The 18,570-nt window shown below is 39.7% G+C and overlaps 1 protein-coding gene across 2 annotated transcripts in view; it reads left to right on the forward strand.

The window, feature by feature from the left end:
- Nucleotides 1–18,570, forward strand: part of xdh (xanthine dehydrogenase) — a 333,897-nt gene that overhangs the window by 23,463 nt on the left and 291,864 nt on the right. For both annotated transcript variants that reach the window (XM_064308058.1, XM_064308050.1), the window contains exon 6: nucleotides 696–757. In XM_064308058.1, the coding sequence (XP_064164128.1) occupies nucleotides 696–757 (62 nt within the window). The remainder of the gene's footprint in view (nucleotides 1–695; nucleotides 758–18,570) is intronic.

Genomic DNA, 18,570 nt, shown 5'->3' on the forward strand with positions numbered 1-18,570 from the left:
TATGCTATCTTTTGACAGCAGTTAGTGGGCTCCAGAATTATTGGCACCCTTAATAACAATGAAGGAAAAAAGGCTGCATATAAATGACACAGATAATAATCTATCTGTTATGTTCAAGCATATGGGAAAACTATATACTTTATACTATTTCAATACATTTATTCTCATGCTTTAATGTTTTTTATTAAGTAATCAAATTTTTTCTGAAAACCATAGGTGCCACAATTATTAGCACCCCTAACAATTATTGTAATTAAAATCAAACAAAATGAAATTGGCAATACAATTTTACTTAATGTAGTTCATCTCAGTCTAAAGGAACTATATTGTGTCATTCCATCACTTCCAGTTTCACTAGAGAATAAAAATAAGGTAACAAGCATACAAAATCCCTTTGTCATCCATCAGCATGGGAAAAGCCAAATAACTGTCAATTCAGAAGAGACCAATGGTAATTTACCGTCACAAGTCTGGTAATGGGTACAAAAAAAGACATAAACGGTTAAACATACCACTTAGCATTGTAAGGACAATAATAAAAAGGTGTAAAACATTTTGAATGTTTGAAATTTGCCAGGAAGAGGAAGCAAGTGCATGGTGTCCCCACGGACGGTGAGGAACACTTATGTCATATGACTGAAATCTGTCTGAGCTGACTTTTTTTTTTTGATTTTCCCACACATTTTACTTTACAGGAAATTTGTGCCGGTGCACTGGGTACAGGCCAATACTGGAGGGGTACAAATCCTTCACGAAAGTAAGTCAGTTCCAAATGTTGCACTTTACTTTTCCTCATGAGCACATTGCACATTAATCAATGCCCTGCTCTGCTATATGCTTGACTGTTCTGTCACATCATGAAACCCAGTTATATGAATATTTTGCCCCCCATGAATATCTTTTCCCCTTCATCACTTCCATCATTTTCTGCTCATAGCGTAGCTAGTGAGGCAGTTTGATCTGCAAATGCTGAGTAAAATATTCAATGAGAAAATTAATTCAGCAGACTGCTGCTGAGCAGGTAGTCCTCCCCCCTTCTCCACTCTGATTCCAATTCTCCTCTACCACATCTTCTCCTATCTATCCTATATTTCTCTTCCCCCTCCCCCTCCCAAAAAATAAAAACAGACAAAAAAACATTCCAGTCTTATTTATTGCTACTTGGAATGTTGGTGATTTACAAATGTAAGCCTTTTTGTCCTGGACAAATTGTGAATAAATGTCAGCTAAATGCCTAAAATGTAAACGAAATACATATGTTTGTTATATCATGCTAGTTAGTTACTAGTTGCTAAATCTGGCTACTGATTGTCAAATCTCATCAGTTCACATTATGGTTCCATTTTACACTGGCATAATATACTAAAGTACTAAAATAATAACTACTAAAGTACAGTTCCTCAAGAAACTGTACGGGCTAACTAGTTTTCAGTTGGTCAGTTAGAGCAGACCGTGTAGGTACTGAGCTCGGAATGGCATAGGGGGAAAATGCTACTGAGAATTTTGTATTTTTTAATTAATTTTTTTACATTGATGACAAGAGTGCTGTTTTTTTTTTTTTGTTTTTTTAATGTGGGAGATGAGTTGAGTTTCACAATCTGGAGCTGGTTGCACCAGCTGTGCCTAAGATAGTTATAACGTAAGTGTTTACAAAGTTACGGTGTACATCAGTGGCTGTTAAGGGCAAGACAATTCAGAAAACAGAAAAACAATTCATAAAACACGTGAACAACCAAGAAAACCGAACTTTCATTTAAAAAAATAACATCTGAAACCGCAGTATAAATCCACAAAACACAATTACAACACAGAACACTGTACAACCACTTGGAAACACAATAACATTTCACAAAACAAAATGACAAACCAAAAAATGCATTGCAAAATACATTACGAGTTAGGAAACATTTTGTGAAGCATGCTCACAACTTAGCCCGAGTCTACACCGCCTGGTAAAAATGACCCAATTCAGATTTTTTGCTTACGTGGCACAGATCAGATATGTGCTGTCAACGTGTAGACAGGACAAAAGCCCATGGATTTAAATATTTTCAGATCTGTTTTGGGCCACATTGTGTGGAAATAAATGATATGAATCTGATACCTGCCATTGCGACCAGGGGCGTCATGCAAGCCAAAATTCTGGGGGGGCATAATTAGAGCAGGGGGCATGGGGGTCCTTCCCTGGAAAAAAAGAAAATAATGGTGCAATTTTCTGCAATTTGACATATATATTCCAGGGTTTCCGCCAGTGTATTGCAAGCCCGGCGGGCCGCCGGGCCTAAATTGACCCCCTGCCGGGCCTAAGCATGGGGGATTAAAAAAAAAAAAAGTATTTCTAAGATGTTTTTTAAACTACAGTTACAGCGGGGCGGCTCTGTTGGAAAGTTGACCAGCCACATCTGTTGGTTAAAACGTGAACGCACTATAGGAAAACAGCAGGTCTGAGATCAGTGTTTTTTACCCTCATTGTGCATAGAATGACGTTCAACACTTAGTGCTTCCAACTATCACAAGCTAACGGTACCAAGCAAGGCACCGTTTCTTTATTAGGCTAACTAACCTCGTTACAAACTGTGTTTTCACTTCATCTCATCGGTAAGTACATTCTTTTTATATTAACTGAAGCAGTGTGTAGGTAACGTTAAACTAGTAGCATGAATGTAACGTTCGATACATTGTAACATTACATGATTTATTAATCGCCATCGAAATAACGACTTCACTTGTTTATTAATAACGTTAGCTTGGTGACATTGATGTGCACGACAACGTGGTCATTTAGCTAACTTAGCTAGCTAGCCAAACAGTCAGTAACACAGATACATAGATATTTTGTTGTTGTTGAAATGTGCCCAGCATTCCAAGTCTGTACATTGTTGTAAGATTCAGTAGTCAATGAGTAGGCAGTGTTGTGCATATCCTGCTCTTACAGCTCGTTTCCAGCCCAAACCACTGCAAAGAGAGCAAACTTTTTTTGTGACATTTCCTTCTCACATCTACGATGGCAATCGCAACCACAACATTTATTTTGCCTTTTTGTATAGCTATTTCCATGGATGAGATCGCATTTATTATTATTATTTATTGGTAAAAACACTTACTTCATATCCAGGGAGATAGCCAACTACTTGCACGTTACATGACACGTGTAGCCATTTAGTAATATGATCACATTTCAGGCTAGAAAATAACCCATTAATCCAGAGAAATTGCTGAGTTGTCTTAGAATCTTTATCGCAAAAGAATGCATCAAGGCTGGCAGCCAGGATCAAATTTGTTGTGACAGCTGCCGTCCAAAACAAACACCTGAGAGAGGCTGCCTGTGTGTGTGCCTCCCCCAAGGCGTTACGTCATTGTTTTGCAATGTGCAGCTGTCGTAAAAACATCGATAAGCTCGGAGGCATGACGAGATTTTCCTCTGCATCTTGACCTTGAGATATCAAATGGAATTCAGTGTTTTGCTAACTATAACCTGTGATAGTGGCTCATGGCTCACTGCCATAAGATTCACCCAGCTCTCCTTTACCAATATTAAATAGGATGCTATGCTGTCACAAGTCACGACTAGCTAGCGAGCCAGAAGGCTAGACAGCCAGATTGAGGGATGGCTACTAACTTTAGCTGGTACTAGCCAACTATCTTGCAAAGAAAACTATGGCTATATTTCTCAAATGCAATTAAGTGTGTATGACTAATTGCATTTCATTTTTACATGTTTGAAAAAGGGATTGATGCTCTACTAATCACTTCAGCAACACACTGTTAAGCTGTAGCCTATATCTCCTCCAGCATTGATGCGCAACAGAGTGCTGTGTGTGTGCGTACTGCGTACCTGCTGTTGCAAACCAATTTCATCCTGCAATTTTTGGAAGAAACCAGTACCATAGGGAACGGGGTGTGTGACTTTTTGAGGTATGATCTATGACATAATTAGAAGAATATGTTTGACTCATAATATAAAATTATCATAAATACATATTATAAAAAATAATAGTAATAAAATAAAAAAACCAGATATCAAAAATCTGGTGGGGCATGTGCCCCCCCCCCCCAGCTTGAATGGGAATGACGTGTCTGATTGTGACGCTCCTCTGAATGCACAGATGGGAAATTACCGGTCATTGCGAATTGCACTTCATTCAAAAAAAACTTTTTAACATTTTGTTCTTGTGTGACGTAATGCGCACAACCACTATTTGCCGGGAGCGTTAAATGTTAAAAGAAGTAAAATTTTATTTTATTTATTGGTTTAATTTTCAATAATATATATAATAACGGAACAATCGGAGATGATAATATAGCCCCACGGTGTACTGAAGCAGGCTAATCAATTAATCACCTCTCGGCGGACGCACATTCAACTTTAGTCTACACACAAGCCAACGTTAGACTAACATCCAAATATACATTTATAAACGTGACAGAATAGCCAAAAACCCCAAAATTACGAGAGTCTGAATGTCCAGCAAGCAATAGAAATAATTCAAATACGAATAAAGTTAATCAAGATTGCGATCAAAGTTTGTGACGAAGGAGCGAGAAGCCACCGTTCTAAAAGGCAATCTCACCACTCCGACAAACGAGAAGAAAGCAATCCTTTTGCAACCACCCATATCTTCCGACTGAGAATAATCCACAAGGAAAGTTTATTCCAGCAGCTAAGAATCGTGACAGTTTGCAATTAGATGAGCCTGAACGCCGTGTTCACCTGCATGCGCACACTAATTTTCCCTCATCCCTGGCACTTGGCCTGTGAGGACGTCCTATTCGTGGCACTGTCATGCAAAATAAGATGAAAACACATTATTATACTAATGAAAACACAAAGTTCAAGTATACCTATGATTCTAAAGACCTGCCTTAAATTATCCCCGTACCGATTTTCAAAATTACACATACATGATATATACTTTTTTTTTTCATTTAAAAATAAAAGTGTCACTTTGACGCACTCTCGCCGTAATCCGCCGATGAACCTCGCCACAGTTCTAGTGTTAAATAGGCTATTGGTATGGACACTGTGAGCCCGGCGGCTGTATGAACCCTTGAGTTGTAGAACGTAGGCTATTTGAAAGGTGAACATACAGTTAATGACCCAACACAAATATTCATGTAGGCTTTCATAGATTGAAAACAGCATTGGAATTACGTAAAATGCTATTGGTCCCGAGTATTTAATTAAAGTGCACACTCCTGGGCAAAAAAAAAAAAAAGAAAATGGCCCAAGCCCAAAATGGCAAAATCTTAAGCTTTTAATGGTCTTAACAACAAATCATTGGTCAGAAAATGAGCAAGAATTAAACAAATGCACTCCTGAGACCTCCTGTGCCACCATTTGCTCGTTTACTTTTGCTGCAGTGAACTGTTTGGGGAAAAGCTAGAAATAGGGAAATTCACTTATACAGTAGACAAATTAACACAATGTCAAATAAGAGTCATGTTTTGTATTTGGTTGCATATCATTTGCATGCCATGACTTCCTGATGTCTGTAATCTATCAACATCATCAGTCTGGATATCTTATTTTCAGGTTGTCCTACAAGCGATACAAAAACTCTTTGCATTTGAATAGATCTCTATCGGAATTGGGGGGTGGGACTAGATTCAGCTGTAAATTATGCTGATACATTATGGAACACATTTGTTGGCTAAATGGCTATAAGTCATAAAGGGTCGAAGGTGTCAAATGAGCCTCAAACCACCGTGCTGCTACCAGATATGCAGTAGATACTACAAGCATTGTTTCTCCTGATTAATTTTCCTGTTAAACTCAATGGAAAAAATATTCAGGAGAAACAATGCTTGTAGTATCTACTGCATATCTGGCAGCAGGCGTCGAGGGCTAAGGGCTTGTACACACACTTACTTACACACTTACATGTAAACCTATGTGAAGTGACCACACGGTGGAAAAAAAGTAGCCGCTCTAAAAAGGTGGCGCATCACCCACCTTCCCTAAAAAAAAAAGAAAAATGCTGGACAGTGTGTGTGTACATGCCCTAATGTGGGGGCCTCCCCTGTAACTTGTTTTACAAATTGCAGAGGGGGAATATGCCTCACAGCCGGCGGTGGCTATGGACAAACATGCGTCTTGCCCACCCTATCAAAGGTTCCATCCAACAGACTATTCCCCCCCTCCCCCCCCGGTCGACCGGCCCTGCTTGGCCTGAAAATTTTTTTTTTTTTGCTTTAATCCCTGCCACCAGGGAATACTGAGTTGCTGTTGGAAGTGGTGTTAGTGGACCAGCAGGGGGCAGTCTTCCCTCTGGTCAAATAAACCCCAATGCCCCAGCGCAGTCACTCCACTGGCTACCAGTCGCTGCCAGGATCCGGTTCAAAGCCCTGACCCTTGCCTACACCGCAGCCAACAGGAGAGCCCCCATCTACTTGCAGGACATAATTCGGTCCTATGTGCCTGCTCGACCACTCCGCTCTGGGCGCCTTGTACCCCCTCCCACCTGACCAAAGGGATCACAGAGCTTCTCCACCCTAGCTCCCCAGTGGTGGAACGAACTCCCTGTCCCTCTTCGAACCTCCCCTTCACTACCCATCTTCCATCGTGGCCTGAAGACTCATCTCTTCAGACTATACCTGGACTAACTACCACCACGCTGTATATTTCACTATATTTCATATTTCATCATATTTCATATATCCACCCCCCCCCCTTTTCATGACACTTGTTAAATGTTGCCCCATCCCAGCACTTTTTGGTAATTTGTATTTGTCCTAATACTCTAGCTTATTCTTCTGCCTAGTTGGCTTTGCAGAGTCAGAATAGTGTTCACTGTGTGAACTAAACTTGTGTGTTCTTGGCTAGAAATAGCTGTACAAAGTAAGTATTGTATCTTATTGAACCTGTGTTTAGTAGTTGTCTATGACCATGAAATGCACTTTTTGTACGACACTTTGGATAAAAGCGTCTGCCAAATAAATGTAATGTAGTGACTGGGGACACTGTGCTGTAGGAGATGCCGTCTTTCGGATGAGATGTTAAACCGAGGTCCTGACTCACTGTGGTAATTAAAGATCCCATGACACTTAGTAGTAAGAGTAGGGGGTTCCCTGGTGTCCTAGCTAAGTCCCAGATCTGGCGCTCGCAAACTTGCCACCAAAACCATTCGCAGATTTAATTGTGTAAATAAATGGCCTTCTCTCTCCACCTTCGCTCATGTGTGGTGAGCTTTCTTGTGCAAAATGGCTGCCGTGCATCACCGAGGTGGCTGCTACACATGGTGGGTGAGGTGAGTTCCCCTTCACTGTAAACCACTTTGAGCATTCAGAAAAGTGCTATATAAATTTAAGGATATTATTATTATATTACTAATCAACAGTCAAACTGTAAATGAGCCAGACTTAGCCTGAAAGGCTAGTTTTCATCTGTCCCTGGCCAGATGTTTAAAATGCAACCTAAAATTTTAAATAAAATAGAATTAAAATGCAGGTGTTATAAAGATGAAAAAAAAACAAAATAAATGACTTGAGAGACAATAAAACATGAAAGAACAGATTAGCACACAGTGGCATGTAGACAAAACAAATGCACATATAAGCATAGCGTATATAAGACACTAAAGCAGTGTGGACACAATAACATGGACTATAGCATGCGTCGGACAGAACAAACACCTACAGTAAAAGCGCATATGACACTAAAGCACATAGCATACACATCAGCATGGACAATCGCATGCACTGAACAAGGCAAATGCACATGGTAGAGGCAAGACGAGCAAGCACGACAAGGCTGTTGGCAAGATGTGGGCAGAAGCAGCAGTTGTAGTACTAATTTACACATGTCTGGCTATTAATAAGCCATAATTTAAGCTGCCCTGTGAAGGAATGGTAAGTAGTAAGTTCTCCAATATGCACTGGTACTGAATTTCATTCCTGCAACGCCTTAACTGAAAATGCAGAGTGGCTAAAGGCGCTTTTTCTAATGGGTACAACATAGTCTCCTCGAGTTGAACCTCTGGTTGCCCGGTTAGTATTTGACCTCTGTGTGATGAATGATTGTAGCGGAGGGGGAGCAGTGTTATGCAAAATTTTATGAACAAGGCAAAAATTTGCATATTTAATTAGATTATCCCAACTCAAACGTTTATACTTTCTTAAAATGAGGCAGTAGTGGTAGGTCCTTGACTTCCGGTCCAAAACTTTGAGAGTCTGTTTGTACAATGTTTCAAGTGGCTTAAGTTGTTTTATTAGCTTGTGCCAAACTTGTCAAACAGTATGTGAGGTGTGAGATTATCATTGCATTCATATGTAACTTTGCTGCATCGGTGGTCATTGAATTTCTGATGAATCTGAAGTTAGGTAAGTTAAACTTAACCCTATGACATGAGATTTGAAAGATAGATGTGAGTCAATCAGGATGCCCAGATATTTGAACTCAGAGACAACTTGTAATTTTTCTCCGATAGCATTATGTCTGGTTCTGGAGTGGTACATGTCTTTTTTGGAGAAAAACATGCTGACTGTTTAGTTATATTGAGTTGAAGGCATGATTGATTTAGCCAGGTTGTGATGTGGCCCGGTGCATTGGTGTGTTTTGCTGCAGCCTGTTGTTTTGTGCTGCCATATGCATCGATCACCGTGTCATCAGCGTATAGCTGAATCTCCACATCAGAGCACACGGAGGGTAGATCGTTGACATAAAGGCTAAACAGAAGTGGTCCTAGTACAGATCCTTGTGGGACACCAGCATGGGAATTGAGAGCAGCTGATTGATGGTTATGGACCTTCACACATTGAGGTCTGTCATTTAGATATGACTCTGTCCACTTGAGGGCATCATGGGAGAAGTTAAATGTGGACAATGAGTACCTTATGGTTTACTGTATCAAATGCCTTTCTTAGGTCAAGGAATACAGCCCCAACAGCACCTCCCTTGTCCATCATTGATTTTATCTTTTCTAGAAAGAAGCAGTTAGCGGTGTCTGTAGAGTGATGAGCTCTAAAGCCAAATTGCATGGGATGCAATGAAAAGGGGCTACTGTTTAAATGGAAGATGAGCTGTTCTGCTACCCACTTCTCTGCTACCTTGGACACTACAGGCAACATGCTGATTGGCCTGTAGTTGCAAATAGCCTGAGGATCACCTGACTTAAAAATGGGGGGGGGGGGGGGCTAAAGATTCTTTAAGGCACTTAAGCATAGCTGAGTCCATCCCATAGATATCTTTAGCTGTGGAAGGTTTGAGTGAGTTTATAATCATTTGTACTTTACTCTCTGTAATATAATTAATGTTAAAAGAGGGCAAAGTGATATTCACTGGAGTAAGATTCTCACATGTGTTGGGGAAACATTGTGCAATCTCAGCGACAGAGTCAATAAAGTATTCATTGAAGGCTTTTGCTAATTCCGCTAGATCTTGCAACAGGTTGCCGTTAATTTTTAGTTCTAATTGCTTATTGCACCTAAGATGATCGGTCCCTATCAGCTTCTGAATCTGCTTCCACATTAGTTTTGTGTTGTCTTTAGTCTCACTAATGATACTGATGAAAAAGTTTGCTTTAGATTTTCTTATCTCTTTAGTAACCTTATTCCGCAGCATGATAAATTTGCGTTTATCGTTCACCTGCTTAAATTTTAAGACCCTTTTCAACACAAGATCCACCTCCTTCATCAGTTTCAGTAAATCAAAGATTTCAACCAGGGTAATGACCTCTTGATTTTTTTTGCCTTTGACTATTTTTGTGAATTTATGGGCTATACGCTGAATTTCATGTGTGAATATACTGCCGTCTTCCTCAGCATTTAACCCCGGCAGTAAGTCATTCCAATTTGTTTGCTGTATGGCACTTTCAAAATTTGAGTTCATTTTTAGGGATCCTGAGCTGCTCAGATAGTGTATGACCACTTTGGAACCAATTCTTTGTGAGTTTTCTAGATAGTAATGTCAGGTTGTGGTCCGAGAGCCCAGTGATAAAGTTGAATGTCTTTACTATTCTTTCAGGTCTATTACTAAAGATCAAGTCAATCTGTGTTTGGGAAGAGGTGGTTATTCTAGTTGGTCCATTAATCAATTGAATTAAATCAAAGTTATCTGTGATCTGTTTGAAGGCCCTCCTATTTGTCCTATCTTCCCAATTGATATTGAAATCACCCATCAATATGACTTCTTTCCTAGAATCGCACTCTTTAGCCGCGTTTCCACCGCAGGAACTATACCCCGGAACTAGGAACCTTTTGAGGAACTCGGTGCGTTTCCACCGCAGGAACTAGGGTCTAAATTTAGTTCTGGGGGCTTTGTTTTACCCCCCAAAACGTTCCTGCTCGGGGGGTAGTACTTTCCGAAAGTACAGGAACCTTTTGGGTGGAGCTTGCAGCGCTGAACATTTCTGATTGGTCGAGTACTCGTAGCATTTGTGTTGTATTTATTTTCCGCCATTACCCGCCATGTTTGAAAATATGCAGCGGCAAACCAATTTATTTTCATAATAACTTCAAATCAAACTTGTATGTTATGCGGCGCAGTAGCCTACTTTTGGTTATAGCCTGTCAACGTCTTGGAATTATAACGTGTGCTCTTCTGTTCTTTTCTTGCTTTAGTATTCGTTTTATAAAATGCTAAGCATTCGTGCTGGGACAGCATATTACGTAGGCTACCAAAACATTCAAATGGATTAATTCGGTTGCTGAATATTTTCTTCCGGATTTTCTTTGTTAGCCCGTTGTAATTGACTCAAAACGTTTGATACAGTTATGTGAGGTATGCGGTAGTTCTGCATAATTAACATTGGTGATACAGTACAAGCAAACTGGAAATCACCTTCCGCACTTTTTATCCGGGTAAAATAACAGGTTAATTCTAGTAATCTTCCCTTTAGCTTTTTCAGTTGCCGTAATTTTACTCAATTTTACTGCCATTTTTCAATTCCACGAAAAGACCAGGAAGACTATGGACTCATTTATGGTGCATGGTTCGCATCTGGAGGGCACACTTCGCTGCTCGGCTAGCAGTAACTTCGAAGGAAAGCAAACGGTGGCTGTACCACTACTAATTTACATTTTCACGCAAGTCCGAGTTTTCGTTCTATTCTTGTCATTTTGCGATTAGCCTATATGGAATTGAGGACGAGAAAGTAATAAAACAGCAAATTGTTTACAACGTGTGCATGTTTTCTGCTGTTAATGAATGTGTTTGAGAGGATATATGAAAATCAATAAATACAAAAGTAACCATATATAGTCATTGTTGGTAACCCGTTGTATATAAGTGGAATAAACCCCTCCGGGCTGTCCCGGTTATTAGAAAATAATGTAGGCTACTTCGGTAGTATGGGGTTACAGAAGAAATCATATGACAGATGGACCGACGACAACGTCAGTGGGCTAATTTGCCTAATCTTCGCGGTACTTTAGACCCCGGTGGAAACGCAGACAACCATTGGCTGAAGGAACCTTTTAGTTCCTGGTAAAGTAGTTCCTGGGACTGAAAGTTCCGGGTAATTTTGGTGGAAACGCGGCTTTTGAGCATGTTTTTCAGACTTTCATAGAATCCATTGTTAGAGGAAGGTGGGCGGTACAAAACAACAAGAACAAATGACATTTGAGGTGAGAGAGTTACAGTTAGACCAATGCATTCCAAGTCATTGTCAGATGACCATTTAATTTGATCACAGTGAAAGTTGTCTTTAATATAAATCATCACCCCCACCCCCCTTTCCCTTAGGGGGGGGCTCAAACACCACAGAATCACAACGAACCGTTTCATTTAGGTGCAGTCGTGGCAGAAAGATACACAAAGCCAAGGTAACTGATATCTCTCAGATATTTCTCTGTCGCTAGCTCGCTAGATAGAGCACTAGTTGGCAAGAGAGCTAGACAGTTGGATAGCTAGCGATCTATCTAGCTCTCGCTAGCTAGCGCGAGATGGAGGGATAGATACTGTGCTGTGGAAGTATTTCTCATTTCCTCTGTTATTGCATATTTGTCCCACTGAATGGTTTCAGATCATTAGACAAAATATGATATTAGAAAAGGAAACTGAGCATACATAAATATTTTAAAACACTTTTTATTAAATAATTATTCATTAATATTATTTTAATTATTAATGAGAAGTTATCAAACTCTCATCTGTCACTAGCTAGCTATATCTTTCGCTAGCTAATACATACACAGGAGTAAATAGACATGTATTGATTGTGACAAAGGAAATACTGAGTGTAGGTTATAGGTATTCACAAAATACATACACAGGAGTAAATATGTACCAGTGACAGAGGAATTGTGTGTGACAAAGGAATGACTTGAGTGTAGGCTGTATGTTCTTATACACAATTGTCCAGCTAATGCATAAAGAGGAGTAAATAAATACATATTACGGGCCAGATGTATGTGCACAAAACCCACAGCGCAAATTGTGGCCTGACGCAGTCTGCATTAAATTAATTTCTTATTTACTACGATTATAGTTAATTACGCGATCGTCGAATGGGACTGCCTACTAGTCACATTTTGCATATGAAGCAGAGCTTAAGACAGTTAAAAAAAGAGAAAAACGAACACATGGTGACTCTTTATAAAAATTATTTTGGTAAGCAATTTCAACATTCTGTTTCTAACAATGTTCTGTTAAATGCAAAAAAACATTGTTCTTTCCGTGATGTACCAAAGCGATTAAATGCACCAGCCAGTCAATCCATTAAGCAATTAATTATGAAGATGTGGACACCCATGTTCGGTTTAAGTTCAGGTGAGATCATATTATGCTAATAGCAAACCCCATATCTGCTGACTTAGAGCATTGGTCTAAACCATTCTGAAATGTTGGTGGCATTCGGTTGTCACAAGGAAATATCAAAATTGTTTGCAACAGCTGTTTGTGTAATTGGCTACCAGTGATATTTCTTCAGAAAGCACTTGTGTGCAAAAGGTTCTGTTTCAAACCAAAATTTATGGTTCAAAAGGGAGGTAAGAAAAATGGATTCAGTTCATGTAGGCTGCTTTCCATATATATTTCCAAGCACCAGTCTAACATTTTGTTGATTAACAAATTACTTATAAATTAATTAGGTTGAATGCACCACAAGTCAAAAGTCTTTTTTTAAAACTGTCTGATAATAAGGAGCTTGATATAGTGCAATGAACATAACTGCATTGTAAGTAACGAGGGCCAGTCGCATTTCAAGTGCTGGGACAGTTCTCATCTATGCATGAAAACATACTGGGTATAAAATGAAACTAGATTTCTTCTTTGAAACCATCAACCTACTAAGCACAGCAATCTAAGCGACACAGCTTGAACTAGCACCAAGAAAAAGTAGCAGTCGAACAGTGGTTTATGAAGAAAATGGTTTTGTTATTCCGAATTGTGGTATTCTCGCTAAGTAGGTAATGAACTATGGTGCAGATAGCATTCTGTGGGCTATAGAGCGTTACAGTGATTACATCTTTCTGTAGGCCAACTTGGGAGTTACTTCTGCCATATGTTCCCCCTGCAAATTTCCTATTCATTTTTCCCATAGGCATTTTGTTTTCTGTCGAAAATAAGGTCTGTTGTCAACGTAAGCAAATGTGAGCTTCACATTTTAATTTCTACGAGATAAATTACACCCATTAATAACTCAACTGTGATTTTCAAAACCGTTATGTGCTTTAAAATAGTAAGTTGCTAACAAGTTGCTATATTGAAATGGCCTTTCTACCTGCCTAGGGAATTCATGCCTGTTAATATCACCGCGGTCTATGTTCCTCCACATGCTAACGCTAAGCTACCTCTGAAAGACCTACACAGCTGCATCAATAAACAACAAACAACACACCCAGATGGAGCCTTTATTGTCGCGGGGGACTTTAATAACACAAATGTCAAGACTGTACTCCCGAAATTGTCTTTTGCCCGACAAGAGGTGAGAATACACTGGACCATGTTTATACAAACATTGCAGATGCCTACAAGACCGTTCCCTGCCCCCACCTCGGACAGTCAGACCACCTCTGTTTCTTCCTAGCCCCGTCAAACCATCTGTAAAGTCAGTTAGAGTATGGCCAGAAGGGGCTGTTTCAGTTCTTTGTCTTCTCCGCATGTTCAACGTGTTTCATCAAAATGGTCATCATAAATAAAATATTCGCCTTTGACCCAGGTTTTACTTCCTTCATTGTTACGTATATACATTATAAATGCATAAAAGTCTATAAATAATACATACAGGTGGGGAAAAAAAACATGTTTGTATCACACAACTTGTAACTTTAAGAAAATAATGTTGTTTGCATATGTTTTTGAGGTAATGTACAACACTGTTACAACGTGCCCCCACTACTTGTTCCATTGTGCTCCAGCCATGGGGCACGTGGGAACATTTTCACATCCGCCACTTTCGGCAAAACTGTAAGAAACTGGTAAGTGCTGGAAATCTAGTTTTGGTGTCTATTTGTAGCTAACAGACATGTGTCTACATGTATAGCAAGAATAGTAATAAAACCCAAATCAATTTTCAATAAATAAACTTAATTTAAAAAGTGTTCCAACGTGCCCCGGTCTCCCCTAGTTATTGGACCTCCGTCAAGCTTCATTTGTTGGCTAGTGGGTGTTCACTGTGTGAACTAAACTGTGTTCTTGGCTAGAAATAGCTGTACAAAGTAAGTATTGTATCTTATTGAACCTGTGTTTTGTAGTTGTTCATGACTATGAAATGCACTTTTTGTACGTCGCTTTGGATAAAAGCATCTGCTAAATAAATGTAATGTAATGTAGTTTATTGTGATAATGTTCAAATGATACACTTGGGGAACTCGCAAAAGTGATAAGTTCAAGCGGCCAAAACCAGACTTTTTTGAAGCTCGCTTTCTGGTCTTGTTGAGAGACGTTGCTCACTAGCGCCACTGCAGTTGGCTCCAGTATAAGTGTTTCCATATCCGGTTTCCATGTAAGTCTACGGTACACATGCGGTCAAAATAAAGTCAATAATTTTTTCTCACCAGAACAAATAGTCACTATGTGTATTTTATTCGTCTTATGACTGTCCTTGGGCCGATTTCATGATTTATTGTGTCATTTGGACTGTTATAATATTTGTTGTGGACCAATGAGGTACAGTTTGGAGGACTAAGCTACAGTAGGGGCTACCGTCTATGGTTACTGGGGTGGGAGGTGGCGCCTCTTGGCCTTGACATTGCAGCTCCGACTCATCGTCCACGATCCACCTGTGTGAAGTCAGAAAATGCAGGCATCCCATTTCGTAGCTATTTCATTATGGCGTGTGCTATTTACAGCTGCACTGATCAACCATAAAATAATCCTCCTCTGAAGTTTTTGTCGGTAGCCAAGTCATTTTTACTATTTCCTTTAGCCTACTTAACCAGATAATTAGTTGGCAGAAAGCATAATCAGCTAATGCTTATTTGCTATATTTGGTAGTCCAGTATGCTAAAAAAGTTCGCAACTTCGACTACCAAGCCATTTGACTAGCAAGCTAGCTAGCTAACCCTATCCGGCAAATATTAAATCTGTCAAACATGTTTGATGGCTTGTCAGTCGTGTACATTCCATAATGTCTACCTGGGCCATGCTTCACGGATGTGACAAAGCTACTATAATCCCGATTTTGGGATAAACTGCAGAATCTTCAGTTTCACGAAGCGAATTAAGAGTCTTAAGGTTTATGATTTAATTTGCTGGATAACATACAACACACAGTGAAATCACACACACAGAATTTAACAAAATTAACCATCATTGTAAGACTGGCATTTAGAAAGGAACATGTTTTTAGCATTTAAGAGACCGACAAGAGCATTTAAGCCAGTGGTTCTCAGAATCGATCCTGGGGGCTCCTTGCGTATGTTGGCTTTTCTCCATTGGTTTTGATGATCTACAAGAAAAAATAAATAATTCTAAATTCAATGTACATTATTTTTGTCTTCATGCACCAGGTGGAAAACTCCACAATGTGCGTTGTCATATTTACACACTTGCAGATCAGTTATTAATATACTTGGTAGATTTGTTAATCACCGCTGACAGTGTTAATTTTTATTCGTTTAAAAGCGACTTGCGAACGATCGGTCAGCTAGCATCACCCAGCGAGTGAACGCTACAAACAGCGGTGGAGTCATGGTTATTGGCTCATTAATGGACTGTGATAACTTGCTTGGTTAACAGCAGGTCTGCCAGACAGTTATATGAAAATTAGGCTAGTCAAAAATCACCAGTACACATTTCTGATTGATTGACCATCCGTGTAGTCGATGTTCTTCCCCTGTGGTTCATATTGCTAATGCGTGTGCTAACCACGGATAGCCTACCTAGCTCATTGGCAAGCTGATATGCTAGCTAAGCATATTTGGTGATGTTTTGCTGAGAAACATAAATTGAAGAGAACTGAACATAATTTTATTATTAATGTCATACATATAACATGATTACATGACACAGTACAGTCACAGATGGAAATTAAACTCCGTAAACATTTGATAATATTTTAAAACATAACGACAGACAGTCAGCTTACCTCTAGTTTGTTCTGTAATCGTTCGTTCAGGTTGATGGGCTTTTCTGCACCGGACTGTCAATCACACTGTAAAAATCACTGAACCACTGAACTCTATGGTTTTGGCTCCAAATCGAACATGGTCGCGCCCGCCATTGAGCTTCGAGACCCGCGGAGATTGAATGGGTGACGTCACAGTAGCTTTGTCCATATTTTTTACAGTCTCTGGATAAGTTACTTTTTATCCAAAGAGTTTGGTGGAGGATGTGATTTTCCCATTTCCAAAACCTGAATTAAACTCAGCAAAGTGTAGCCTTACAAATCAAAGCTATATCTGCACCAAAGAAACGTAGCTGTGCCCAACCTCACCATTTTTTCATCACTTCCACCTTTAGAAATATATTTTAACCTCTTAGCACAAAGCCCCTAGTGGTCGGCACACTGGCATGCCAAGATTACTGAACTCAGACATTCAGTGCAACCAAAGTATGAGTTAAAAACAGAAATGCTTTGTTTTAGTTTCATTAGTAGACAATACACGACAACTATGCCGAATACGGAGTTTCGTAGCACGACCATTGTCGCTCTGGTCGTTCATTTAACAGGCACCCCCTCCCTGCAGTCTCATCTGCAACTACAAACCCCACCCATGACATAATGGACAATATTGTCTATCTGGGCATTCATAAAAATATTCTTTCACCACTCATGAATTGTATTCTGTCATAGCAACAAGATAAACCCGACAATAGCCCTAATATTTACAAATACAGCAGAGAAAACACTGCTCAATTAATAACGAAATATCCGAGACAACGTTTTCAAAAATGATACCATGTCATATCTGGGTCTAAATATTGAATAAATACACAACCTTGCCATTGGTTTTACACGTAGAGATGTCCCTTTTGAGACTGAGTGGTCGTATATTGTCTTGGACAATCCGTTTGTGAAATATACACGCATTTGTGATGCCTGGGTACCTTGCAAAATAGCTGTGCGTAATACCTCACGTGTTATGACGTTGTCGCTCTTTTTAGTACAGTCTGGCTTGATTGACAATCTATTCAGTAGGTGAGAGTATAAGCTTTCTAACAATGTATAACATGTCTAATTTTGCTTTTGGAATAGCGTTTTATAGGTCAGCGTAACCAAACGTTTTCTTATCGCATTCACGTACGTATTCACTCTGTGGTAGCAGTAAAAGACGCTGTACCTAATGAAACGTGGTCAATGATTTTTTGTTATTATTTGGAAAATACTGTTATTATTGAGGACTTCTCGCATCAAATTTAAAACATTGGTCCTAGCATACCAGGCAGTCAAGGGATCAGCCCCAGCATACCTCCACAAGATCTTCAAACACTACATGCCACCCAGACCCCTCCGTTCCGCTGCCTCAGGACACCTGGCACCTCCCCCTCTTCGCACTTGTGCGGATAACCCCTAAATGGCAAAGATTGGCCAGATTTGTCATGTGCGCTAAGGGGTTAAAAGAAAGCAAAGGCACAGAGAATCATCACATGCCCCATTTTGAAATGCCTTTTATCAGCCACCAAAATGTCTATATTTATGCAAAACTTGTTTGTTTGTTCTGCCTGCATATTGATTTTGTGTGTGGTATCCTATGAGCTGAAACTCTCCACATAATTAATGATTGAAAATGCACCATCTTACATCTCGGAGAAGTTAACTAATTGCCACGAACGTTCGTGACATTTCTCAACATAAAGCAAAGCCTGTGGCTTTACCTTTTGAAATTCGTATAGCTACGTAAACATGAGTACAGTACAACTGTAAGGCGGAAAACCGAGGTTTACTGTGCTGACAGGGAGTCAGCAGGTGTGATAGAGATGGTGCTCAGTTGCGAAACATCCTACTGGATCAGGGTTATGTACAACTTGGGTTGTCCACAATATAATGTAATCATGTTTTGTATTGTTGGAAAACCAATGTCATCAAATGTCATGGGGAACAAGTTGGTGTCTTTGTTGGTGGGGTGCTGACTAAAGATCTTGATACCTATGGGTCGGCGCCCAGCCAGACACAAAGGTTAACCCAGTGCGGTATGCTTTCAGAGTTAGCACAAGCAGTATCATTAATGTACAATCTTTGTGTCTTTATT

This window comes from Anguilla rostrata, chromosome 1 (genome assembly GCF_018555375.3).
Source record: "Anguilla rostrata isolate EN2019 chromosome 1, ASM1855537v3, whole genome shotgun sequence".
Classification (NCBI taxonomy): domain Eukaryota; kingdom Metazoa; phylum Chordata; class Actinopteri; order Anguilliformes; family Anguillidae; genus Anguilla; species Anguilla rostrata.